Source organism: Varanus komodoensis, unplaced genomic scaffold, assembly GCF_004798865.1.
Source record: "Varanus komodoensis strain SLA01 unplaced genomic scaffold, ASM479886v1 scaffold9, whole genome shotgun sequence".
Taxonomy (NCBI): domain Eukaryota; kingdom Metazoa; phylum Chordata; class Lepidosauria; order Squamata; family Varanidae; genus Varanus; species Varanus komodoensis.
This window is the reverse complement of record NW_025336598.1, coordinates 27,649,805-27,677,173: the sequence shown is the minus strand read 5'-3', so window position 1 is coordinate 27,677,173 and position 27,369 is coordinate 27,649,805. Positions and strand designations below refer to the sequence as shown.

The following is a 27,369-nucleotide window of genomic DNA, read 5'->3' as shown; positions in this document are numbered from 1 at the left end:
CGAACTAACTCTAAATTTAGTGTGCCGAGTTTGCTATCTGAAACTAGCCAGAAAAAACGGAGGGAGGCGGAAGGATCTGGGCGGGGCTATGCAAATCAATCCTTGGAAGCCGAAGTTCCGAAGCGAAGGCAGAGACTAACTGTAGCAAACTCTCAAGACCATTGCGCAGGCGCAGGTTAATGTTGCAAACGTCTCCCCTTTCCCCTAAGCCTAGAGCGAGCGGAAGTGTGTCCCTCAACTCTAACAGAATGTCACTTCCGGCGTGTGGGCGCGCGGCTTGATTCGCTCAGTTTGGCGGACTCGGTTAGCTTCGCAGAAGCCGAGGCCGCCGCCGGGGAAATGGCGGGTAAGCTGGTCGTCGTGGGAACAGCGACGAGGCTGGATGTGGGGTGGGGCGAGAAGGTGGCGGCGGCGTTCTGCGTTTGTCTCGTCGTCCCGTTCCGGGCCTTCCTGGAGAGGTCGCCTGGCCAGGGCAGCCGGGTCATGAGCTAGAAGCCCGCCCCATTCCGTCCCAGTCTCTCTCCTCCCTGGGAAGCTCCTGTTCTTTACACTACGCGGGGAAAGGGCTTGCTTGGGGCTCTGCTGGATGACTTGTTAGTACTCCGGGGTGGGGATGGGGGGTTCGAGAAAGCGCTTAAGTACCTCAGCTGCCCTCACTTTCATGGCTACCTCTTAGTTCACTTCGGTTGTCATTTGCTAGTGGACAAATTACAGAATCACATTCACCAGGGTGAGCAGAGAGGGTGAAAACGAATTGGTGCCTCAGGGTTGTTTCTCACAGTGTGTGTTTGTGCAAGCGTTTGGCAGGTCGGTCATGTTAGCTGACTGGGAAGCTTTTTCGCAAGTCAAGTGTAAAGTAGTGATACTTTAGAAAAGCCTTGCCCAAGCTGTTACTCTTTAGACGCTTTGGACTACAACTCCTATCACACCCAGCAACGTGTCGAAATCATCTGAAGGGTCGTGGCTTTGACAGGTCTGTAATATGTGTTCAGCTGCTCCATTTGGAGCTATACAGGAGTGACACTGGGCTTAAAAGCAACAGCAGCATTTGTACTCCCCAAATAGATGCCAAAAAAGTGGTCCCCACTGCTTGTTTCTGGTAAACCTGAACCGTGGGTCTTTAAAAATGTAGTTGTTCCAGTCTATTACTCAGATTGACAAGAAGAAGAATGTTGGAAGTTTTAGTCCAACACAGCTGGGGGCAACAGACTGGGGAAGGCTACTGTACCGTGCACCAATACGCCTTGCTTTAGACCTGCTGGTGTGCCTAGACTGTGAAAACATTGAATGCCAACTTAATGTGGTGTTTGTGCAAATGCTCACTGCAGTTACCAAGAAGAGGAAATGTAATGCTAGCCCTTCCCCCAGAGTCAGTTGTGCAATTGGCCCTAGTCTGACTATGCCAATGTGTTGGGCAGATGTCTACATTATCAAAGCCCCATGTGAGCAAATGCTTATGCATAGGCTTCTATATGAGCAGGACTCTTCTGCAGTTAGGGATCCTGATTGTGTGAAGGTGTATATGGAAGCAACCGTGAGTAGCTGAAAGCTCTTGGAGTTAGTACCTTTAGGAACTATTACTGAATGCTAGAACTGTTCTTCTGTGAAAGCACATCATATTCTTAGTTGCATATGCTTTGTAACTAATATATCCATAACATTCATTATATTCATTAAAAGCCCTGGAAAATAAAATTAGAGCATGAAAATTCCTACAAATATGGTGTTGTTAGAAATATATTGGACAGTCTTTCAGTCCTGTAATAGGATCAGTTAAAATTAGTTCAGTGCTGTTGAATATAAGCTATTAAAAGTTTGGTGTACATAAAAAGTCTGCTCTTGTGACTCTTATATATCTCATATTCTTTTCCATTGTATGCTACATGGCTCTGCTGGCTCTACTGTACTGATGAGATGTGAAATTAGTGCAAGCCTGAAGTAGCTAGTTTTCTAGTTCTGCTATATTCCAGGCATGGGAGGAGAGAAGAGGAATACAAGTGGCTGTAACAGTGTAAACATGGCTGTCTTTTCGTCTGAATTGACTATGCAGATTCCTTGTAAGATGCACTGGTAGATTTCTGCCACCAGGACAGAAAGCAGAGTGGAAATGAAGGATCCCTAATGATAACTGAAGTCAGGAAAGAGAAGAAGAAAAGAGGGAAACATACAAACCTGTGGCTTGTTTCCAACCTCCAGATCATCTTTTAAGAGTTCAGAAATACAGCTTTTTAATTTAGTTGACAGGTTTACAAATAATGGTTAACTGCAGGGCTGTTAAGTCCTAGAATAACATAGCACACAGAAGTTTGGATAGTGCACTTAGCAACCTGTGAAAGAGATACTGCAGGATTGCTGCCTAAAAGTGAAAGGACTACATCTGGCTGAAAGCAGGAGGCAGTGCATCTGTTCTCCCACTAATCCTTGACAGTTGTTTCAGCCATGGGCTGTTGTGTTTGCAAACAAGGCCTTAAATATATGTCTGTGGACACTCTTAAATTGAGCCCTAGCCATTCCTTCTGGCAAGTGGAAGGGTGACCTTCTGAAGTTCTAGCCTACTTGAACTTTAGAGCTTGTCTCTGGCCTTGCATGGAGATGAGCATGAGCTACAGAACTAACAGGAAACAGACTGACCCTTTGTGTTTCAAATCAGAAGTAAATTCTGCTAGGTTTGATGTTAGTTCATTTCAGGTAAGAGTGATACAGAATCCTGCACACATTTACCTGCAGTAAACCTCATTAAATACAAATCACTATACTTTAGAGCAGATATGCATAAGAATGTAGCGAAATGGAGCAGGAAGATCCTGGTTACTACAAATTTGGCTTGATTGCAGGGCAAGCCATGATTTGTGGATCTCTTGAAAACAAATTCCAAAAATTATAAATTGCAAAAATACAACGTGTCTTTAAAAAATGATCTGACCATATGCTCCTTAAAGGAGAGGAAAAGCCAACTACTGTAAAGTATCTTTGGTCACTCGGAGACAATTTTAGTTGCCTCAGGCAAGTGGTGATTTACAAGCCTATTTAAATACTTGCAGTCTATGCCTGTGGGCTACTGCCATTTCATAGCATGTCCAAGGGTCACAGTTTCCTTATTTTGTGTTTATACTAAAATGTTTATTTAAATGCATTTCTTAATCTGTACTGAAAAAAATGAATAGTTATATCAACAAAAGGATCTTTTAAAAATGCTTTTTGATCTGCAAGAACTGATTTTAAAATCTTTTTCCAAGGGCTCTCTGCTATGGAGAAGAAATTGGCCGAGTTCAAATGTAATACAAATGAAGCAATTCATCTAAAATTAGGTATGTTTTTAAAATAATGGTTTTAGTACTTAACCCATTAATATATTAGCCATTGTTTTGAGTCTTTGATTTAGAGCTAGTAAAATATCAGTAACCTTTGTTCACTTTTTCCTGTCTGTATATGTGGGTTCATCACAGCTTTGGCAGCAATTTCTGGCAAATGCTCCAGCCTCCCAACTAGCTGTGTGTTGATCGTATCACAAAACTATTATCATGGGCCTTATTGTAGCTTCTGTCAGCACTGGATAACTAAAAATGACAAGTGGGTGTAGTCTGTTGAATAAGTGTGAAACCTGATTCACATACCTGCTTGACTTAGAATTTGTTGGTTTGGGGGAAGTTATTCTTCCACCTGTCCCACTTTCATTCTTGGCCATAATGATCAGGCAGGAGTCTGGATGTGTTGGAAGAAGTACCAGGGATTCATTCCATGCATGTATGTGCATGCACACACACACACACACACACACACACATCTGCATAGGATTGAAGATTGTTCTCCCACTGCTGTGGACTTCTTGTGTTTTAAGCTGAATATGCTGACAAACCAGTGATGGCTGTTTACTTATAATCAACTCTTTTTTTCCCCATCAGTCCGTTTCTCAGAGGATTTGGAAGATGACAGCACAACATTTCATCCAGAGTTCAGCCATCAAGTTTTTGGAGATGAGTAAGTAACAACAAGAAAATATAAAAAATTGATTATGAAGTTAGTTTTTAAGGCACCAGTATGGAAATTAACATTAAATGTTTATTCAGGAGCATTAGGCCATTTGTTCTCTAATTGTTTGTGGTCTTGATAGTGTTCCTTAGCTGCTGGACTGAAGTTGTTCTCCAAAATTGTAACTGTTTTAATAGAACTTAGCAATATTAGAATAAATGTATTCAGCTACCATTGTAGCCAAGTTTGAGTTGTTAGGAATATGTAGGAAACATCTCCATCTCAGTTTAACATTTGCTTGATCTGGATCCCAGAACTAAGAACTAGATCCCAGAAGTATACCAAAAAACTTCAAACTAGTCCAGCTGTTCATTACCCTTAACAGCACCGTTGCTTCACTTACAAATTCGATCTTCATAACATTACCCATGCTATGAAGATCGAATTTGTTTGTACATCCACTAATACTTTGGATATGTAACCTGAAACTGCTGCTTTTCAGTGTTTGATATTGCCAGACTCTGAAGTTAGAGTCTGGCAAGAGAGAGCGTATAGATGCTGGACATTAAAAGGGTGCTTATCACTTTGCCTGGTCATTCAGACTTTAAAGTTGCTATGCCTAAACAGAAACCAATTGGGAAATACAAATTCTTCAGCAAATCTGATTACATTTCTTTGACTTTAAGAATTAGGAGATACTTTTCTTTAAACATTTACTATGTCTTCAAATGTGTTAAACTCTAGTAATTTGAGAGCCAGTGTGGGATAGTGGTTAAGGATGTGGGGCTGGGACTCAGGCGATCTGGGTTCTAGTCCCTGCTCACCCATAGGGCTAACTGGGTGACTGGACCAGTCACAGACTCTCAGATCAACATTCCTCAGGGTTGTTTTGTGGAGATAAGACTGAGAGCAGGAGGAGGAGAATGAAGTAAGCTGTTCTGAGTTCTTTAAAAGAAAAAAATGGGATAGACATCTATAGATCAGAAAGCATAGTAAATTTGTGAGTGTATTGTATAGGCATTCTTGTATTCTCCTTGTTAATGTGGCTTCTCTAGCATCCCTCCACAATGCACCATACATTCCCTTTGTTAGTTGTATAGAATTAGTGGCATGATAAATTAGTCTGCGGGTCAAATGACATGATTGTTTTTTGTTAGCAATAACTTAAAATATGAACATGAATGAAAAAGGTACCAACTATATAAATTATACACAGGTAACATTTTGAGCCATCTCCTCAACTGGCAAGTCTAAAAGGTATAGCTGGTTCATGTGGTAATGTATATAAGGATAGTTTTAGTAGGGAATGGAAGTGTGAAATGTCTGCATCAATCACATATAGAATGCTATAAAACTGCCTTGTTGCCATACATGGATGCAGCAATCCTTCTAGAGGTAGCTTCCTGGTTGTTCTTTACAGTTAAACTGACTGGCTTGCAGTCTCTATCTTCCAAGGTGCTGTGTAGACAAAAGTTGACAGTGACAGACAATAACAAATGAATTTAATAATAATGTAAATGTTAATAGATAGGGAATAATGTAAGTCTTAAGCAACTATATGTCAAGATTAGTTTGACAGTGGCATATTGAGATACCACTGTGATACCTGGCTCTCCCCTATGAAGGAAGGCATGGATGTGAAGCTGTAAACAACTAAGGTGAACTATTAAGCTTCAGCAGTGTAAAGTCTACTCCTGATAAGCTTTTCATTTTGTCGCATGAGTATGTGAAATGCCTGGACATTGAAGCTTTGTTTGGCTAAACTGAAGGGCTGTATAAAGACAATATTAAAGATTATCTCTGTAGATGTATGTGCTATAATGCTTTGTAACTTTGAAGAGGAGTGACATCTTTCTGGGAAGGGGCAGATCAATGGCTTTGTGGAGTTGATTAGCCTTCAGCTGTAACCTGATTTTTCTTTCTCTTGCAGTGAGGTTGCCTTTGGTTACAAGGGACTGAAGATTCTTTTATACTACATTGCTGGGAACTTGTCAACACTGTTTCGCGTTGATTATACATCCAAAGTGAATGAGAACTTTGATTGTGTGGAGGTAAGGTCAAATGTTCCAATGTTTAGCTGCCTAAGTTTGTTGTTACTGAAAACCTAGTTTTACTTTGCTTTTTACAACCAAATCAATTTTCTCTAATGCCTGTACCATTATATATCCACATAATTGAAGCATTTTGTTGACCAAGATTTTAATAATTTATCCTATCTTTGAACATTTCCACAGTATCTTTCCATTTCCATAGTTCTCAGCACACTAGCTCAGATCAGGAATGCCAGAAGACCTGAATCAGTGTTAGTCTCTCTTCCGGAATCAGTATTGGTTTTATTATGCAAAAGGAGACATGCTGTTCCTTCCACACTGTTATTCTCAGATCCTCCTATACTAGATCAGTAGAGTTCAGCTCACAGTTTGGGTAGTTTCACATGGTGATATACAGTAGAACTACACAGGCATTCCCATTGTTTCTGGAAACACTTGCTACCTGCATCTTACAGACAAAACTTACAGATTTCTCCGCCCTCTCGAAAATGCCATCTTCTTCTGTTTAAATTGCACATGTAGCAGAGTTCATGTATACATCAGTGTTTAACATTTGAAAGACAAAAGCATACCTCTGAAGAAATGCAGATGTAGCTGTCTAGCTGGCTACGCAGTGGTTGGGTTCACACATAATGACAAGGCATGCTGGAAACCATGCATGAATTCAGCAAGCATGGTCTGTTTGGTCTCCATGAAACCCAGGGAGAATGAATGGTCTGTTTTATGGTTTCTGTGGTTCACCGTTTTTGTTTTTACATATGACTCCAGTTGCCATGCTTTTGCAGTTTCTTCATTTCTGTCAGTGGGTTTGGCAGCAAGAGTGACTGCAGCAGCAGCAGATGTTCCTGTCTCCATTTTCTGCTGGCCTGTTCTGCCTAGCAACTGCTGAGTTGCAGGTAGTAGCACCCTGACTGGCAAATGCCCCATTGCTGGCGAGCTCCCATCACCATGGCAGGGCATCATTGTGCTGGGGCATTGGAGAGGCAGTGGGACATTGAAGAGGTGCCCTTTGGCAGGGAAGAAATTGAATTCCTCCAAACGCTAATGACCATGGATGCGGCCATGCCTGGTTTCTGTGCTAGACTAGATCAGCACGTGTGTGGTAAGTCCTGTGTTTAACTTGCGCTGGGAACAAGTGGGCTCCTCATGTGATAGCGGCTCTTCGCATGAGAGGCGTGTGGGCTGTACATAGGCATCACCATCTGGACAATTTTTATTTATTTATTTATATCCTGCCTTTTTCCTACAAAGGACTCAAGGCAGCTTACATCATTCTCCTCCTCCATCTTATCCCCACAACAGCAACCCTGTGAGGTAGGTTGGGCTGAGAGTCTGTGACTGGCCCAAAGTCACCCAGTTGGCTCCATGGCTGAGTGGGGACTAGAACCCAGATCACCTGAGCCCCAGTCCCATGCTCTTAACCACTACACCACACTGGCTCTTAAGGATACACCACACTGGCACTACACAATTGCCCCGGACCGCCCAAGGCCCATGCTCTGTCTTCCCACCAGGCGTACGGCAGTCACAGTCCTTGTGTCTTGCAGACACACTTTGCCAGGCAGATGCCCACACGGGCATCCTTGGGAGAGTGTGCCCAGCAGAGCATGCTCCCTCTGTCCTTGGCACTGGTGCCTGCACTGCTGCCCTCCATGTGCCAGGCTGCTGGAGGGAGGTAGACCTGGTCGTGTGCCTCCACACAGGGATGGGAGCATTGAGCACATACACAGAGAGAGATGGGGAAAGGTGAGTGCATGTGGGTGCTTAAGCATTGGCAGGAAGTGTGAAAGCAGCAGGGGGGGATGTCACTGCTCTGATGTTTGTGCAGAGCACCTGTCCTACTCTAATGAGTAGATGGTGGCTCAGTAGTGCAGCAGGGAAAAATGTGGTGGGAAGCTGAGAACATGCCCAGGAGAACATGTGGGCCAATGAGGGAAAGGCAGGCAAGGCAGGAAGGAATGGTGTACCCTGAGATTGATTTCCAGCCACAGGGCCTACTGGCATATATGCTGCCACTTGCAGGGAATGTGGAGGCATGTGGGAACTGCTCATGAGTAGATACCATGTGAATGTGTGAACATAGGACAGAATGTGGAATACCATGCTGCACGGCAGCTGCAAGGCAAGTGGTTATAGATAATCTTTTCACAAGCTCTGAAGGACTGGCAGTTTTAGCTTTCAGCAGTTAACAATGCTCTTGATTAAAGAGGTTTAGTTCCAATCTGCATGGATAAGATTGTGGGGACTTGTCACAGGCTTTCAAGATCTCCCTATATTCACCTCTGTGCCAGTCCTCTTCCTTTCCTACATTGCGGTAACCATAGCTTATGACAATGCCCAAAACCGGGAAAAAAGAGGGAAGGAGGAGATTGTGCAAGCCCATGTCAATTTACGAACTTCCAAACCATAGTAAATGTGCAAATTTAAACCTCAGGATGTAGGTGCATGTAGGTGCTTACATCCAGGATATCCCGGAAGTAAGATATCTTCCTAATATCCTTTTCCTCAGTGCCTCCTGTTGTAGGGCTCCCAGGCAAAGCAGTTCCCTTCCTTGCTGCTTTGAAGTTTTCTTTGGCAAAGGTTCTTATGAATTAGTTAAACCTCAGTGTACCAACAAGCATTCAGGGAGGGAGCTATTTTATTTGTTTTCTGTGCTGCTCTTGAATATATGTCAGGGAATGTGTGTGGCCACAGTATAACTCTGTTAGTAGAAAACTTTAAACTTCTTGGAATTACATATAGCACACTTGCACATGCGCCCTCCCTCCCCCCATGTGCCTGTGTGTGTGAGTGTAAGTAAATCCCAAGTATAACTATCCCTATGAGGTTTTTACCACTTATTAAAAGCTGTTTTGGTACATGAGGGAAAACATTAACACTACATAAAAATAAGCTTGTTTCACACCAATTCTTAACACCACGTGGTCTATAAAGACATTTTTCAGCATGAGTGGCATGTGATTGAGAACAATAGGCCTTTAAAAAACACACAATAATACCCTGTGATACAAAATCATTTTTCTGCTCTTTTAAAATTGTGGGAACAAAGCTCCAATCACATACTCAGTTCCCTGAGCAAGTCCCTTTGAACTTAGTGGAACTTACTTCTATGAAGACACATGTAGGATTGTACTTTAATTTGCATAGGATGTGGAATTTTTAATCTGGGCTATCCACTCACCCGAGATTATAGCTGCCAGAAGTGAACTGGTCATTCATAGATTTTGACCACAGCTAAACTGATTGCTGTAGTTCTGAAATGTACCCTGGAGTGACTGATTATCTGTAGTGTGACTGATTATCTGTAACACCGGTATCATTACATTGCTCATGTAAGTGGAATGCCATCCCAATAAATGAAGATGGGTGGCTGAAAGTAGTAATAATCTTAACACTATAAGCGCTATACAATGGTTAGGAGTGCTTCACAGGTGTTATTTCATTGTAGTCCTTTCAGCTATCCTTAAGATAAGTCAGGGTTATCATTCATATTGCAGATTGATAGTGGGGGAGGGATGGAGGCTGAGAGCAGCTTGCCTGAGACAACCTAGTGAGTTTGTGGCAAAGGCAAAATTCACACCAAGGGCTATCTCCTTCACAGTTTAGTCTTTTGGTCATTATGAAATCCTGACTAGCTTTGTTTTTCAGCTGGTGCTTCCATTCTAAGCTGAATGGAAGCTGAGTGTAACTTTAGAAATCAGATTTCTGGGTCTACCTAGGTTTGTTTATTTAATTTCTATACCACCCATTAATCAAGATGTTTCCCTGGGTGATTTACATAATCAAAATACACATATAAAATACAATACATTAGAATCAAAGATAAATAATACATCGGTATAAAAACAGCACTAAAATAACAACAATAATAGGCTCACAGGGGATTTCTCTCCCCTATCCCCAAAGACTTGAATAAACCAGCTTTTCTGTGATTTTTTTTAATTCAAAGGCACTCCTAATTAGTTATGAGTGAGTGAGGGATGTTTAGGAATTAATTGTGAATCAAATCATTTCATGTAGGAGAACACATTTCTTGGACGAAACAGAATTTGGCTATCCACCAGTTTCCACAACTCCATAAATGCTGTGGTACAGTTCTTGGCAGTTGAAATATATTTAACTTTGTATTTTCAGTATATGTTTTAGGTTGTTGTTTTTTTTTAAACCAGATAATGCAGAAACTTCACAGAATCATGGATTGTGAGATTGGCATTGTCCTGAAATAGATAACTTGGTCTATCCTTAAGGTATAAAAGCTGTGTTTGTGTATGCGTTCTGCAAAACAGTATAAAAACCATTGACATCAAGAAGGTGACCTACGTTCAAGGGACATAGGACCAAAGATTGCATAAGTACATTTTAACTACTTACTCTTACTGGTTTAATTTCTTTGGTTGAATGTGCTGCAACTGGCCATTTAATTACCTTGAACATCCCATTCTAAATTTGAAGTTTTGGATTTCTAAAACACCTCAGATATCTGCCTGAATTTTATTTTATCAGGTTTATTGTTCAGTGATATAAATACTTGTACTTGTCAAATGGAATGCCCTGGAGGAAGAATTGTTTTGAAGCATAGCAATAGAATGGAAGGACAGAGTGTTCTGCTAAGTTTGAAGACCCTGTGAGGCTATTCATGCGTAACAACAACAGAGGAGAGGGCATGCAGCCTGCCTGCTGTGTACCCATGTCTCCTGCTTTACGACACCACCTATGATTGTCTCATTTGTAGGCTGCTGATGGGGTTGTCCAAGCCAGGACTGCTGGGTTGTTAGGGTCTAAACAACCTAACAGTAAAATGGTTTGTGGTTAGGTTGGTCACTAGGTTGTTCAGCCCAGCACTCCGGGTTCACATATCGCACTTCAGAGCCTACAAAGCAGTTGATTGTAGGTTGTGGAGGAAAGAAATAGAAGACACAGGCATGCTGCTTTCTCCCACTCATGCATGAAAATGCATTGGTTGTTTAAGTGATGGGCTGTCATTATGTCTGAATAGCCCCACTGGATATTCAGATTTAGCAGGCACTTCTGTCCTCTGTCATGTTTCAGAATCAAAGAATACTTCAGTGAAAGCTATGTAGTACCTCTGTGTATAAATTTCAATTGCAGATTTTTCTGAGTTTATATTTTGCTTTGTGCCTTCTTTCCAGATCAGGGTATTTAATTTGCATTCTTCAAGATATTTTGGTGTATTACTAAGCAGTCCTAAGCACACTATTTAAACAGCCACAAATTGCCCATTCCTGTTCTAAGGAAGTATTCCCACCAACTATTTTTCTTATGCTATGTGTCTGACACTGGAATCTGTCAATGTTTAACAAGAAGTTGAACAACTTTTTGTTCAAACATACACACATCTTACCAGATGAGTGTGTATAGGATTGCAGCCTAATTGTATTGCACTTCAGAGTTTTCTTCAAGTAGGCTAGTTAACCATTATGGAACCTTCTTCTCACACATCACAATATGATTTGCATTTTTATCATCATGGTAGACCTTTACTGTCTGCATGTATTCAGTGCTGTCTTTGGTGTTCAGGCTGGATTCTTTTAAAATAAACAAACAACAATTCTAGAATTCAGAGACCAGAAAAACCAAAAGGCAAGAAATGTAGTGTGAGCTGCCATCTACTCCCCTTCAATGTTTTACTTTTCTCTTCCTGTGTAGTTCTTTCTGTGCATCATTTTTAGATACAAACCCTTCTTCTGTATCCTCTGTTTAATTCCATGTATCTATTTAATGTTGATTTTCCTCTATTTGGACTTTTCAATGCTCATCTTCTTTCATACCCTCACTTTTTCTCTACAAATGAGGCCTGAGTTAGACAAAATATTTGTACTCTTTCATATAGATAGTAGAATAGCATTTAACATGAAATTAAAATAAAGTACAACCCACCAAAAAGGTGCTACAGATTATGAGCATCTTTTTCTAGGTCATTCCTGACTTTGTTGAATGTGTTACATAGGGGAATATGCAATGTATCAGCTTAATAACCTATTTGGAAACAATAATAAAGTGTAAAAGATTAGCTATGGCTTTCATTTGCTTATCTTCCCAGTTAGAACACACTTTTTTATATATATATATTCAAGGCACTCTTTCTAAGTTTCGCAGTTCCGATATTGCCATAGGGACATTCTTACTACTTTTATACTAATATATTTAATTAAGAAAATGTCCACTTTTGTTTAAACCAGTCTAATCAGTAACGAAAGACAAAAGCAAGTGTTGCAGTGCCATATACATTGTCTACATAATGGCCCTTTAGGAATATAAAGATGATTAGTATGAATGTTGGTGGCACCAAAGCATAAAGAATGAAGTGTGCTTGGACTGAACTCCATCCATATTCCAGTTCCGCAAAATATATCTGATAGTAAAGTATTATTCATTTGCAGGTGCATTGCTTCTACTTCAGGGACCATAGTTGAAAGGACAGGAATTAGTAGTATGTTGTATTAGCCTTTTGTAGTGTATTTTGTCCTAAACGTCTTAATTTCCCTGTTTTGAATGCTAAGTAGCAAGGGTCTTGGTTTAGAATTAATACTCATCATGCATGTAAACGGTGTGAAAGAGCTGCTTAGTAAGTTAACACAAAGTGTTCTTGTGTCAGTCCTTATGGAAATAGATACAATACAAACATTACAGCTGAACTCACGGCAAACTCCATTAAGTAAAAACCTGGGCTCATTGTTCAAAACAGGGTTTGAATAGAATGTAGGCTCATTTTGTTGAATGTAATGTCAGGCTTTTAGGGGTTGTATTGAGGGGGTAGGGTTTTGTTAAGTTGAGACCAATTCATTAAGTTTTATTGCCTGGTGAGAAGCGGCAATACGTTATTGTGAAACTTCATCAAATATTCATGGTTAAAGAGAAGTAGTAAATGTATTCAATCAAGTGGTCTTTTGGGGGCCTGAAAAGGATTATGATGTCTGCTCAGCTGATAGTCTGTAACAATCTCTTTGGCTGTTTAACGAGGCTAATCTTCATTCAGTTTTACTTATAGCATTTATACCATGTTCCCCTTTGGGTAAATTAGATTTAAAAATAGTTCTGTGGACAAAATTAGTTATGATCACTTTTCTTGTATATTTTAAGGCCTAATGTATTTGGCTTGGGACAATGATCCAAAGGCTATATATTTTTGTCACTTGTGTGTTTTATTCTTTCTTATATTCTAGTTTAAACATACAGGTGGAGAAAAAGCAAATCTTTATTCTGTTGCTGCCAATTAGTTACCTAAATACCCTCATTTGTTTGGGCTGCCTTTGGGGATGTGAGATTGTATTGCACACATGCTGCTCAAAAAAAGTGATCAAAGATGATCCATGGGATTCTTTGCTGAATGGTAGATTTTTACTAGAGGTAGCTGCAGCACACCTACCTTCCAAAATCTTTGTGCTGACCTAGGAAGCCATTGGTTCAAAAATTAAATTATCCACATTCAGTAAAAAGCCTTGTGGTACCTAAAAGATTAATACATATATTCTGACATAGGCTTTCATGGACTATATAGCCAATTTCATCAGGCCCATGGAGTGCGACTAAAAGTTTAATGCATATACCAGTACACACACAGTCCATGTGATGCTAATGATGTAGAAAATTGTAAGTAAGTTCAGAGGGAAATGCAGAAATACTGACAGTGACAATCAAATATCAACAGTGGCCAGCCATTCCTAGTACAGCTGCTGTTGATAATACAAACACATTGGCACTAGTTAAGGGATGTATGATGATTGTTAAAAATCCCTTATCCTGATACAACCTCTGGTGATATAATTCATCAGCAGGTTCAATTCAAAATCAGCAGTCTCTTACTCTAATCTTTGGTTGAAGTTTGTTTCATAAGGACCACTTCATCGGTAGAGTGTCCAGTAGGCTAAGATGCTTTCCCTCTGGGTTTGAAATACTGCTATTTCTGACATTGGATTTATGCCCAGTAACTTGTTTGTGTATATAGGATCTAGCCTATTTGTCCTGTATAGAATACAGAAGGAATACATTTGAAGGTGAGGAAGTAAATGTATCTCTAATATTGTGAGTGACATGATCAGATCCTACATCAGTGATTGCAGAACAGGTATGGGTACAGAGCTGGCATCTGGGTTTCTTCCAGGGTCTAGTGCTTGTATATGTATCCTTGTTCTGTGACTTGTTGCTAGGGAGTAGCTGCTTAGGTAGGTACAGGCCTGCCGCTCAGGCCCTGAGAAGGGAGAGTGCCATCGTCTTAAGATGACCTGTGGTTCATTAATTATACATTTGAGTGGTCACAGCTGACTATCGGTGATGACAAATGGTATTTTGTTTTACCTTCTGGGTCTTCCTATAGTAGATTGTTTCTGGGTACCATTCTGGTCTTGTAATGCTTGAGTGGATATTGTAAACTGAGGAATGCCTAGTTTAAATCCTGAAGAAGTGAGTCTCTGTCTGACAAATTTGAAAAGCAATGGTTGTATCATAGGCTTTGCAGTATACCATGGTTCCTATATTGTGCTGCGGATGGAAGCTGGAAACATGCAAATATGTGCAGTGGCCAATATCCAGTATTGCTGCTGCACTTTCAGTTCTTCAGCTGAAGTGGTGGGACCCACCACGAGTGTAATGGGGCATTAGCATGGCCTAAAACAAACCTGGAAAGTAGCAGTAATGCTTGTTTCTGGATAAGTTTGGCTCTGCTGACGTGCCCCATTTCAGAAACATATGCTTCTGCTAATCTCTGGTTGCTTTAAGAACAGCTAACTTCCTGTTGTGGTAGTCATGTATACTGCCCAGTAGATTTCTGAGATATGGTAGAGGTCTGTATGTCCATTATGTAGTTGCACAGTTGTGCCCAGAAAGTGAATTGGTTGTTTCACTTTCTGGGCTTAGGCTGATGGTGAGGTATTTCCAGCAATAGAGTAATCTGACTATGTCCTAGAAATGTTTCCATTTAGTAAGTACAGGACAGTGAGATGGCTGGCCAGAACTCAGTTGTAGCCAAGAAATTGCTCAAGCCACCCTTGAGAGTGGAGAATCTGAGTTAGAGTCTTCTACCTTCCCTTTTTTGGGTTATATTTAAAGTGTAATTGTATAGTGTTATCAAGTACTGTGAGTCAGTATGGGTAGATTTGGAGAAATGCACCTTTTCCTCCTGTTGATAGACTTGTGCTACAGTGAACAGTGTTGACTATTACTTTTGCTGTAATTATTTTTCCTTACTTACTACTTTTGCCATAATTATTTTCTCCAAGTATTTTTTTAAATCTGAATTGGAATCTTGATAATAGAAAAATAATGTATGATCCAAGACACTGTGATGCATTAGCAATGTGGCCTCCAAACCTCATAATTCTTTTTAAAAAACCTGCTTGTTGAACTAACACTGTTTTTTGCGGGTCATATCTTCAAGAGCCTGCTTGTCTTTGTTTGGGTTAGCCCTGCCCAGTCCTGTCTTGTCCAGAAGGAAGACACCTGAAGAGACGGTCATAATATTAGCTATTGTGCTGGTGTTATCACCTTGTGAATATCAATAATGATATAAATACCCAGGCCTTCCTTTTGTCTCCCACCTCTAGTTTGAGCAGAAGGCAGGGGACAGTTTCTTTCAGCAGAACTTAAATTGGGAAGACTACATATTCAAAGACCATTCAGGGGGTGGAGGCTGAATGTACTAAAATTTGTATATTGAGGGCCACAAGGGGGCATCTAGTGAGTGCCCGTATGTCATATAGAACACTGTGTTGTAGCTGGGTCAAAGATACTCACAAAACTAGAGGAAACAGTGCTGGACTCTAGACTGACTGTTCTAACAAAGCGGAGACCATACGCATGTGCGATCAAGAAGCACACATTTCTTTTACCAAATTAGCTGTAATACATCTTCTGAAAAACTTGTGCTCGTTTTCTTATTGCCTCTGCCTTTCCCCTTTTCTCTTGCTTTTCAGGCAGATGATGTGGAAAGTAAAATTAGAGAAATCATTCCACCAGGGTTTAGCAGAAATATAGATGACTTTGCATCTCTGTTGGAAAAAGAAGTTAACTTCAAACCATTTGGGATATTATTACATACATATTCAGTGCATAATGAAGAAGCAGGCGAAGACATAACCTATCAAATATACAAGGTAAAGAGAAATTCAACACTTTGTCTAGACGAAAGGGATAAAGCTTCTTTGGAAACTTTTAGGAGACTTATGTAATTGCTTGAAGTATATGTAAAACTTCACTAAATCTTTACCAAATCACTCTTCAGCATGCTTATAAGTAATTTTGCACTGGAGGATTTTATTATGCACTGCAAGGTGCTCCCTTCCCTTCTGTAAAGGGCTTCACCTGACTTCTTCTGGCTTTTTCCCTAGGCTGACATGACATGCCCAGGCTTTCGAGAGTATCATGAAAGGCTTCAGACCTTCTTGATGTGGTTCATTGAAACGGCGAGCTTTATTGACGTGGATGATGAAAGATGGAACTACTTTCTAGTGTAAGTACAGTTCTAAAGCAACAGTGGACCTTATTACCTCCACAAAGGCTGTATTTTAATTGTGGCTAGCCAATTATTGGGACAGTATAATGATATTTTTCCCAGGAAAGGAAAAGCTATTGTTTATCAGGCTGGAGTTTGCATCCATTATGCTTTGCAAGACCTTGAGAATAGAGCCAAATTAAATACTGTTGTCCGTTGGAGCCCTGAATGTAGGGCTTAAACAGTAAAATGAGCTTTGCCTGTGTTTTCTTTTACTTGCCACCTATTCATCTTTATAATAGGCAAGTGCGCTGAAGTGCTGTAAAGAGGTCTGATTTATCCAAGTTGCTGCACACCAATTAAGTGAATTGTACATTCAGAACATAGCAGGTGTACCCATTGGGCCCTCACAGAGTAGCTTGCTGACACTGAAAATTCAGTCAGAGAATGGAAAAGAAAATGGACACTGCATGGGTGCGCGACTGTAATTGACCTGCTTGGCTTTCTGTTTTATCTGCAGATTTGAGAAGTATAATAAGGACGGAGCTACGCTCTTTGCGACCATGGGCTATATGACAGTCTATAATTACTATGTGTACCCAGACAAAACCCGGCCACGTGTAAGGTAATTGGCAGCATAACACGTGCCTTGCCTTTTATTTCAGAAGAGAGTACTGTTGAAGTTCCCAACACTTGTTTATGATGCTGTTAATTTTGCTTTTTAAAAACTCTTAGCAGGCTTTGCATTTATTTATTTTGTTGTTTGCATTTGAAATGGGATGGACCCCCAAACCTATAGTGCAATACATCAACATTCTTTACGTTCTTGGTGTATCAGCTTTCTGTATATAAACTTACAAGTCACTGTAAGTAAACTTCAGAGGGAAAATATGCTGTTTTCTAGGGGAGCCTATAGTTCCTATTTTCTGTAAGTTTTTTTCTTCTTTCTGTAGCCAGATGCTGATACTGCCTCCATTCCAAGGAGAAGGTCATGGGGCTCAGCTTTTAGAAACAGTGCATAGATACTATATGTCATCCCCTTCAGTACTTGATATAACAGGTATGTGAAATGAGTCTGTCTTTGGCACTGGGAATTCATTTATAAAACTGTTAGCATTTCTTCCTTGACAGTCAGTGCCATAACTTTCTAAATTCATCTGTCAAAATTAAATTATCTTTCAAAGATTAACTGAAGCAGAGGTCAAGGTTAATTCTGCCCTTCCTTACATAAGAAGTGTGTATAACGTAATTCTTCAAATCCTTTCCTGAGAACAGTGCACCATGGAAATCCAGTCCCTAGCATGAAAGGATTAGCAGTTAATTAGCCATTTTTATTGCAAACTCACAGCTGACTTGACAAGAGATTGAGGTTTTTGAAACTCCTTGCAGAGCTTCTAGTTTAGGCAAAATGGTAAACCAGAAAAGCAGTCTGTGAGATGCTACATTTCTGAGCACTAGAACTCTGTGCCCCAATCTTTTGGCTCCAGAGGCTAAATATGCAAATACCTAAAGAGCATGAATTTATAAAGTGAGGACAGTTTTTAAAAGGATATTGGAGGAAACTTTACACAAAAACAAAAACAGAGCCTTGAAAGACTTGTAGCATAAGCTTTTCTGGGCTACAGCCCACTTCAGCAGATGCCACAATAAATCTTACAGCTTTTTGGGACCTTAACAACTATGACAGAAGAACTTCTTTGGTCCATGGAAGAAACTTGACCCAGTCTCAGAAATTTCAGCAGGTGCCAATGACTGTAGGGCAGAATGGGGAACCGCCAGCCGGGAGCATCCCATTTGTGGAACTATGGTGTGGTGATGCTTCAGCCACTTGACGAGGATCCAAACTATTATTTTCTGATGCAATATACTTCCAGACTGCTTCCCTGAAGACTGCTATCCTAGAACAGCACTGCATCAACTGTTAAGAAATACAAATAAAATTGATGGGCTTGGATTCAAAGGTGCATTTGTTCTGAGGGGTGTTTTCCCCTCCTGATTTCCCTTCCCAGCTGCAGTCCTGTGCCATATTCCATATCTTTCTGAATGGTTCTCTGACTCTGTAGTTGGGGCTGTAAGTAAGGGAAAGGGGCAGGAAAGCTGCTTTCTCCTTGCAGTGGTTAGCATGCAAGCACTATTTTGAAATGAGCAGTGAACTTAACACTTCAGTGAATATTTTAGGAATTCTATGTATATCATTATTTGCTTAGATTGAAATGAATTGAAAATATGAGGAAGAATCTGGAGAACTAGTTTGAGCGCAGTAGGAGTTTGCCTTCTTTAAAAAGAAACACACATGCCTTGTCACAAACTGTTTCTGACAGTGTCTGAACATGGCAAGCCCCAGGGGAGGGATGGGCAGTTTGTCCCCTCCCAGATGTTTTGGCCTATCACTCCCATCAACTCTGCCAGTATAACCAGTGCTGAGGGATCAAGGGAGTTGTATGCTAAAACATCTATTGTATGCTAAGTTTTCCTCTCCTGCACTTTGGCTTATATAGAAAGTTGGGCAATTCTTTGGTCATAGCCATGTTATCTATAATTCCATTGAGCCATTTTTAAATATTTTAATGAAACTATTTATTTATGCTGTTAGCCATCCAGAGATATTAGTAATTGGATGGCATACAAATTTTATAAATAAATATTAATGAAACCCTTACCAAACTTTGATGGAAGGGCAGTCTGAAATAGTGCAGAAAGTTACCTTGTTAATGCAGAAAGTTTGTTTAAAAGCAACAACAACTAAATTATTACTCAGATTAAATCTTTGGCCACAGTATAGGCAATGTTTTTATGCACCAAAATTTTGTTTTGCTCCCACTAGAACTAATTTTCTTTTAACACTGGCATTTGTATGTTGGACCACAAACTGAGAACCAACTGACTTTTAAAAACTGCTCGTATTTTGATGTTGGGTTTGAATAAAATCACAGTTTATGTGATCTGGATATGCAGATACTTTAATGTATCTCTTATTTGAAGTTTCATCCTGTTGATTTAATTTCCATTGAATTTCCATATTCTTTTCATCATCTATTGGAAACTTATAGAAAGCTAACTGGTGACTACAGACAAAATTCTACTTAAATGTGCACATCCATAAATAGAATATTCCATCTAAATCTTCCAGTAAGATGTATTTTACTGTGTCTCATCCTTGACAGTACATAGAAATGGAGCTAGGCCATATGGTGGCAGACAACAGGCCTCTGCATCCATGCATGGAACATGGTGTGTATTTTTACAGTAAAACTGCTCTAAAACAGATTTTAAATTGCCCTGTAGAATAATATGCTAGCAAGCATGCTGTTTTTGACTAGGAGCTTGAAGGGTATGGTGAGATGAATTTCTTTTTCATCCATTTCTCATTGCTGCTATTAAGGGAAAATTGGGTTGGACGGGCAGGAGGGGATTGGAAATTATGAAAGTGAGATGGTGTTGAAAGTTGTAAGGTAGTTATAGCAAGAATGCATCAAACTGAGGAAGCTGTACAAGGTAATCAGATTTATAAAATTCTTGTTGGGTTAGAGTGAGTTTAAAATAGTTAACTTCCAAGTATTTCTAGCAGTTGCTGCTTTGTGAATTAGACCTACCTTTTATCATTTCATATAACATAAGTTTCATGAAGTTTGCTAGTTTGTGATCCTTGTTTATGTGAATTTGATTAATTGATCTTAAATTGAGGGCTCTAAAAGGGGTACTTACTGCCACTTTTCCTGACTTTTATTTCCTCATCTCAGCAAAACTTTCTGTTTTCCTTTTAATATGGAGTTTGTATCATTCCTTCAATTAGGTATAAAATTGTTAAGCCTAATACAGAAGTCCACGATTTCAAGTTATTGAGCTGCTTATTATTGGCAGTTCTTAATAAGCTAGATCATGGAAAGTATGATTTCCTTATATCAAAAGACACCTTGGGCAAACTATATTTCTGTGAGAAAGAAATCTGTCTACAATAGACTCTGGGCCTTCTTGTGTGATATACAGAGTTTAACCAGAATATTTTGAAGGTGTAGCATCAGCTTTTACTTTTTACTTTTTTCTTTTGGATATATTAATTCAGATTCAGAATGAGCACCATGCATACAAGACCTAGTGCATAGTTTACCTACCAGTGAATTATATTTACTTCCTGTTATTTAGAAGTAATTCCTGCTAATTTTAGTGAGGTTTATTAACAAGTAAGTGTTCTTAGTGGACAACTTCTGTACCTGACGTGCTCAAAAGATGAGCAGATCTGTGAAAAAAGTTCCTGACCCAAGAACATCTTCTAGAAAAGTGAAAAGTTCAGGTTCACTTCCAGTTCCCTTTGTTCAAGCAGCATATGAGTTTTTTCTCTGATGGCTAGAAACTAGGTGACTATTTGGAGTGTTCAGTAGATAAATTGTGTTGGTATGCCTGTAATGGTACATCCTTACTTGAGTAGGTTACCAACACTATGCCCATCTATCTATCTGTCTATCGTATATGTATGCTGCCCCATAGCCAGCGGCTATGTGTATGGCTTGCTCTTAGAAGTCAACCTGTTGCTATATTCCCTTCCTTGAAATATTAGGCAAACAGTCAGAATTGAGAATAACAAGCTTCACCTATAACCAGCTTACATCTAGAGTAATGCATAAAGGTTACTAATTGTGCAAGGTTGCAAGCTGAAGAGAGGGTTTCTATTTTTGGCAAGAGCCAAATAGAAAAATCTGATTATTACCAATATGTAAAGATCTTGACCTTTCACATTGCTAGAATGTACCCAACAATGTTATTTTGCAGCCGCAGGCATAGAAAATCTTGTTTTCAACATAAATGTGTCTTTCTGATGCCTCTGTAGCACTTTGCCACAGGCATTGTGGCCATGGTATGTGGGACTGCAGGAAGGTCCAAGGTATGTGTACAGAAGGCGGCCTCCAGGGCCACCTCTCTACTAACACAAAGCTACCACCACTTGTGAAAAGCCCCTTTTTTTCTTTGTGCAAGCATCACATCAAGTATCCAAAGCTTGACTTAGTTTGGATGAGGTGTTTCACAACGGGTAAGACTTCATTAGACTAGGTGTTGCCTCTAGTAGTAGTGCTAGTTCTGATAGTTGTTTAACTGCTAGTGGAATAATGCCAACTCCTGTAATTTTTGGGCAAGTGTAACTCTGATACAGCCTGCAAGCTCTATATCCACCTTTCCCAACCTAATGTACTCTGAGTTTTGGGCCACACTTTTCAGGATGACCACTGGATTTGTTGGCTGGAGTTAATGTGAGTTGGAATCCAAAATTTCTAGAAAGCATCAAGTTTTGGAAGGCTACTATATAAGGTGGAAAGTTTCCACCTATTTTGTTATAGGGAACAAACCAAATCTGCTGGGAGTGTTAATTCATTTATTTGTTAGGTACAAGAGCATTTAAATTGAACATCAGTGTTCAGGTGACTACCTTTCTATAAACTGGATGTTCCATGCAGATATAGTTGTGACAGTGTTTCTCATTCATAAACTCATAGGAGCACGATATCAGAATGTTTTGTTTTCCTCCTGTAATGATTATTGCTCCATTTGACTTGTGGATAAGCAATTTGGAGATAGGTGGAGCATATGCTCAAAGCCAATACGCTGTTTTCATTATAACTGGTGATTGAATGCCTACTTATTCCATGGGCTTCTAAAATGTATGTCAAGTATTATAAGGACATTTCAGAAAGTGTCTCAGAAATGTTTGTCCAAATGTTGTAAAAGGAATGAGCTCTGAGAATCCTACAGACTATAAACAGAGGTCAAGGGCTGTTCATTAGTATGCCAGTTGCAGAACACTTCGTTTTTCCATACTGAAGTGTATCTGCTAGGCTGCAGTGCTTGAAGACCATTGAAGTCCCAGCCGCCTTTTTCACCATACAAAATGGCTCATTATTTTGACTTCAGTAAGCTGTTGTGCATTTAGAGGGGGAGAGAAAGCCAGTCAAATATAGAGAGGAAATTAAAATTTGTGCATTTTGTTTATGTTATGTTTATGTGTATTGTATCTAGAAAATTTGAAATTACTTCAACAATGATTATGCAGATACTTTAAAGACAGCAAGATGTAAACTATTTTTTCAATACTGAGTTAAGAATGTTTTTTCTCTTGTTCAAACTTAAAATATTTAACATAATCGACAATGATATAGTGAGCATCTTAAAAGAAAACTACTGATGGTACATGGTTTGATTGTTTGGAGAGGAAAGCTGTGTTCCAAAATGTTTGTACTTTTCTTTTAGCTGAAGATCCATCTGAAAACTATGTGAAACTGCGAGATTTTGTATTAGTGAAATTGTGCCAGGATTTACCTTGCTTTTCCCCAGAGAAACTCAATCAAGGTTTCAGTCAAGATATGGTAACAGAAGCTCAACAAAAGCTGAAAGTAAATAAGGTATTGCTGTGAGCATCTTAACAGTTGTATCCAAAATTGCCATTCTGCAAGCAGGAGGAGTCCTTCAGTTCACAAAAGGAATTTTGCTCTTATTGAAGACTTTGCTTATGGTTGAGGGGTAGCGTTTTTGCAAATCCCACCTCCCGCTGCGTCTTCTGGAAATTCTCCCAGGACAGTGAGAAGAGCAAATCCATGAAAACCACTACCCTTCCAATTTTTCCTGAAAACTTTCCATCAATCGGGTGTCTTTCCATTTGTAAAAGGGCAATATTGAATACATATCTATGTCTAGTACTTTAGTATTCAATACTCTTTTAACGACTACAACACTTAAGGTAGTAGTTTCAATACCAGCAAGTGTTTCTAGATCAAGATATCACTTGGCTTACATAATAAATTATGCAATTGTATTTTGGTGATCAGGAGACAGCTCTGGCTTTGATTTATTAGCTGAGGTTTGGTGTTGAATCCATAGTGATGGGGTACTGCCTTTGAAGAATTTAGGGCACCAATCTTCTAGGAGGAAATAGTTTTGGAAGAGACAACTATTTGAAGAGTGTCTAGTTTGTGAAATATGTGAAAGAAAGAGAAATAGGAAAGAAAAGGGTCAGTTACTACATTTATTAGTGTTAGTGTATTCAAGGGTTGCCTTTTGGGCATCTTATTTACCTAGAAAGGAAGATGTGCAATATGTGCCAAAAATGAAGCATGTGCACCATCTTTGATACCAGTTTTTCTTTGGTTGAATGCCAAAGATACTGACAACCTAGGGGAAAAAAGAAAAACAAGAATTGTTAACCTGTGAGAAATATTGCAAAACTGGGCCCTTAGAGCAAAGAGACTAATCATGGGTGTGTGTTTGTTCCCAAACACACATCCCTGGTATGAATTGGTAATTGCTTGTGGTGGCCACTGAGGTATAAGGTATAAAAAGCTTAATCAGTGAGTTTGATAGGTACTTGCCCTGTTGCCGCAACCTCTCATTTGTGAGGAATCATCTTCTCCAGATGCTGGGGGTGTGTCTACACAGAAAACATTCCATCTCACAGTCAGTTGAACCACCTGGTGTAGCTGCTTGGGGGCAGCTACCACTGAGTGGACTTACACATCTGTAGGATTCCAGTGCTAGGAAGAACTTCTGAGTGAAGTATTGAAGTACCAGTTATGTCAGGGGAGTGCAAGAAGAGCAGGATTGTCTTCCATCTCCCAAGCCTACCAACTCCTGTGAGCCTCAACAAAAACCATTATCTTGGGGATAGAGGGGAGGGGATTGCAGATTGAACTAAGTGGCCCGCTTAGGCTTTCAGAAGACTTGACATTTGAACAGCTGAATCTTCTGCCGCCCCACTTAAGAAAGCACATGCACATCACAGAGCAGTAGCAAATTCAGAGCGATAGTAGTGCCAGATCTGCCAAGTGAGGGCAGTGGATAAATATTCAGGAGGCTTGGGGTGCTCCGCCAGCAGGGATGCTTTCATCAGCAGAACCGGGAGGGGGTGATTCCCTTCAAAATCTCCTCTAGAGTATTGGGGTACCTCTAGAGCAAATGTTCAGGCTGCAGAGGCAGCAAAGCAGATCCTATTGTTGAGCAGAAAGTATGGAGCATATTGCCAGAAGATTATTGTAAATTATGTGTATCAGGAGTTAAGGACATGTGGAGCTGCAGATATCATTTTTTTTCAGTCTTGTACACAAGTAGATCTTGGCCTTGATTAATATGCTTTTTCTCTTGTTTATTAGCAACATACAAGGCGGGTTTATGAAATTCTCAGATTGCGTGCCACAGACATGGGTAATGCAGAACAATCCAGAAATTACAGATTGGATGTAAAAAGAAGACTGATGGGCCCTTATAAGGTGGCTTTTTCTCCTTTTTATTTTTATTTATTTACTGTACATTTAAAGGTATTAATAAAAAGCTTATAACTTAATTATTCATGTTAGATTTGCCTCCAGTGTACAGAGTACTTTGAATAAACAAATTCATTTTGAGAATGAATAAGTTAGACAAAGGGAAGTAAAAAAGGATAGTCTCTGCATATTGCACTTCAGAAAAAATCTAGTTAGTAGTCAGTATTTAGAGTGAATCATTTGCATATACAGATGATTTGAACTGCCGCACAAAGGGTATGTGTGGTTGCTTTTTCCTCCGGGCAGTGATCTGTCACATGCTTCAAGGGGTGCTCGCCAGGCCAGCACCCCATGAGAACAGGAGGGGTTGGAAGTTGTGACTAGAAAGGAAGGCTTTAAAAGCTTTCCTTTCTAGTCCCCATGCATGTGTAGTCCTCCTGGATTTTGGCCAATAAGAGTGCAGGAGATTTATTCTGGAGAAAGATACTCAAAGTATCTGTAAATAACAGAGAAAGCACAATGTACCCTTCATTCCCCTAAGTGAGTTGTTCACTTTTAAAAGGAGGCGATACTTATTTATTAAAAATAAGAGGCAAAAGGCATAGGACATACAGGATAGAATTCTATAGTAACTGTTGCTTGTTAATTTGCTTTTGCCATATCTGTCTTTGTCTTTGTTGCTGTTAGCTTAATAATCATGCTCATTATTCTTTTTGTGCTTCTATATTTTCTGAGTAGCTTTAAGTGACTCCCCTTTTTGAAGGGAAAAGCAAGGTATCCATTATCTTTTAAGTAAATTCTTAGGGGGAATTGGTTTGGATTTAGAACAGCGCTCCTCATTGTGGTGCCCCCCAAATGTTTTGGATTACCACTCCTAAAATCCCTCACCTGTGTGGCCAATGGTGAGGAATGATGGGAGTTCTACTCTAAAACCTGTAAGAGTTATCCTGTTGGGCAAGGCTCAACAAGATGATTGACTGCTTTGCCGTGTATGCCTGTGAAAGCTGGACATAAACCATTTTCGTTTGCATAGGAATCCGTTTCAGCCTAACTGTGCCCAACAGTCTCTTGTAGCAAGTACAGAGAATAATCAGTTCAAAACTAAGGGACAAACTAGATAAAAGGAAAAGGTATACGAACAGTGCCCTACTTGTTAAAATTAAACAAGAGCCTTCTGGTTCCAGTGGATAAATTTGAGAAAGAGCCTTCTGGTTCCTTTTACTTATGCAAAATTGCTCTACTCAAACTGATTTCCCCCCCAGAAAAGGATAAGGAGAAGTATCTTTTCTCTCATGGATGAGAAAGTTGCTTGGGGCATGTGAGAACCTGAGCGGAACAGCAAGAGGGAAAGAGATTAGGCAGCTTTCCATGTACTGTTGGGAGCTTCCATATACCCAGTAGTTTGGGTTCTGATGTTAATACTCAATCTACAGCCCAGTGTTTGAGGCTCCATGTTATCATATGCTCATTTTATCTTACATGGATACAACCCAGGGCTTGTATATGTAGGGAGCATTTTCATTATGGAATGAGATATGGGTAATGTTGGTCAAATAATTTATTTGGAAAAAAGCATCCAATGAAATTTAGCATTTAGGGAGCTGCGGGTGACAAAAGATAGGTAGTCTGTTAAAGTACAGCTCAATGCATGCTTGGGCAAAAGAAATCTTACAGCTCCCAGAATTCTTCAGTCATCATGGCTGACTGGGGAATGCTGCCAGTTACAAGACTTTCTTTCTAAAGATGTATGTGTTTGCTTGCACCCTTGGTGTCCATTGCTATCACCCAACTCTTCAGGAATTTTAATCAGGTTGCTGTTGGCCTCAGTATTTTGTGAATTATTGGTTCCATATAGAGTGGTTATGTTGCTTTAAGACAAAGTACATAAAGTGAAGCAATATATTATAAATTCTCATTGTTGAAAATTCTAGAAAGGTTAACCATGACTCATCCCATTGAAAACAATGGAATGTTATTTTGTTCCTGTTGTCTGTTGCACATGAAAAACACAAGCACAGTGAAATGGATAGGATTTATCCTGTATAGTAAAGAATACAAAATGGAAGGAGGCAGTCAGTCACTTTGAATTTCTGGACAAGCCTGTGTATTGACTAGAGAAACATGATTGCATTTTCTGAAGAATCCATTCTTGAAGTCAGAATTTTTTAAGGTTGAATTAGCTCTACGATATCTATCTACCTATCTGTAATAGCAGTGGGATGTGGTAATGCTGTTTCATTTGTGTAAATACATTTTGGTTTGTTTTTAGAAAAAGCAAAGAGAGATTGCCAAAATGAGAAGATGCTTAAGACCAGAAGAGTTGACCAACCAGTTGAACCAAATAGATCTAAATTTGCAACACAAACAGTTAGAAGAGACCTTCCAGCAGCTTGTTTCAGATTATCGAAGGGTCCTAGAACGGCTTGCTCAAGTCTAAGGAGTCTTTGAATGTGCAGATTACTGTACATTGTATTGTGAAATACATCCATGATTACTGTTTCACTTCAAACTTTCATGTGACACCTTAATCACTTTCAAGATGACTCTGTGGTTTTCTGTGCATTTTGAATATTTTCTATTTTTGTGTTGTAGATTTTAAGAAGCTGTGCTTAGATTTTGGGGCACTGTACTGAAATAAAGGTAGTAGATTGAGATGCATTAA

The 27,369-nt window shown here is 39.7% G+C and overlaps 1 protein-coding gene across 1 annotated transcript; it reads left to right on the top strand.

The window, feature by feature from the left end:
* Positions 1–218: 218 nt before the first annotated feature.
* HAT1 (histone acetyltransferase 1) lies at positions 219–27,369 on the top strand. Its single transcript, XM_044418193.1, has 11 exons — positions 219–346; positions 3,237–3,308; positions 3,903–3,978; positions 5,900–6,020; positions 15,950–16,129; positions 16,364–16,485; positions 16,988–17,092; positions 17,421–17,527; positions 22,705–22,856; positions 24,597–24,713; positions 26,977–27,369. Exons 1-11 carry the CDS (start codon positions 340–342, stop codon positions 27,142–27,144), a joined length of 1,227 nt encoding a protein of 408 aa, XP_044274128.1. The 5' UTR covers positions 219–339; the 3' UTR covers positions 27,145–27,369.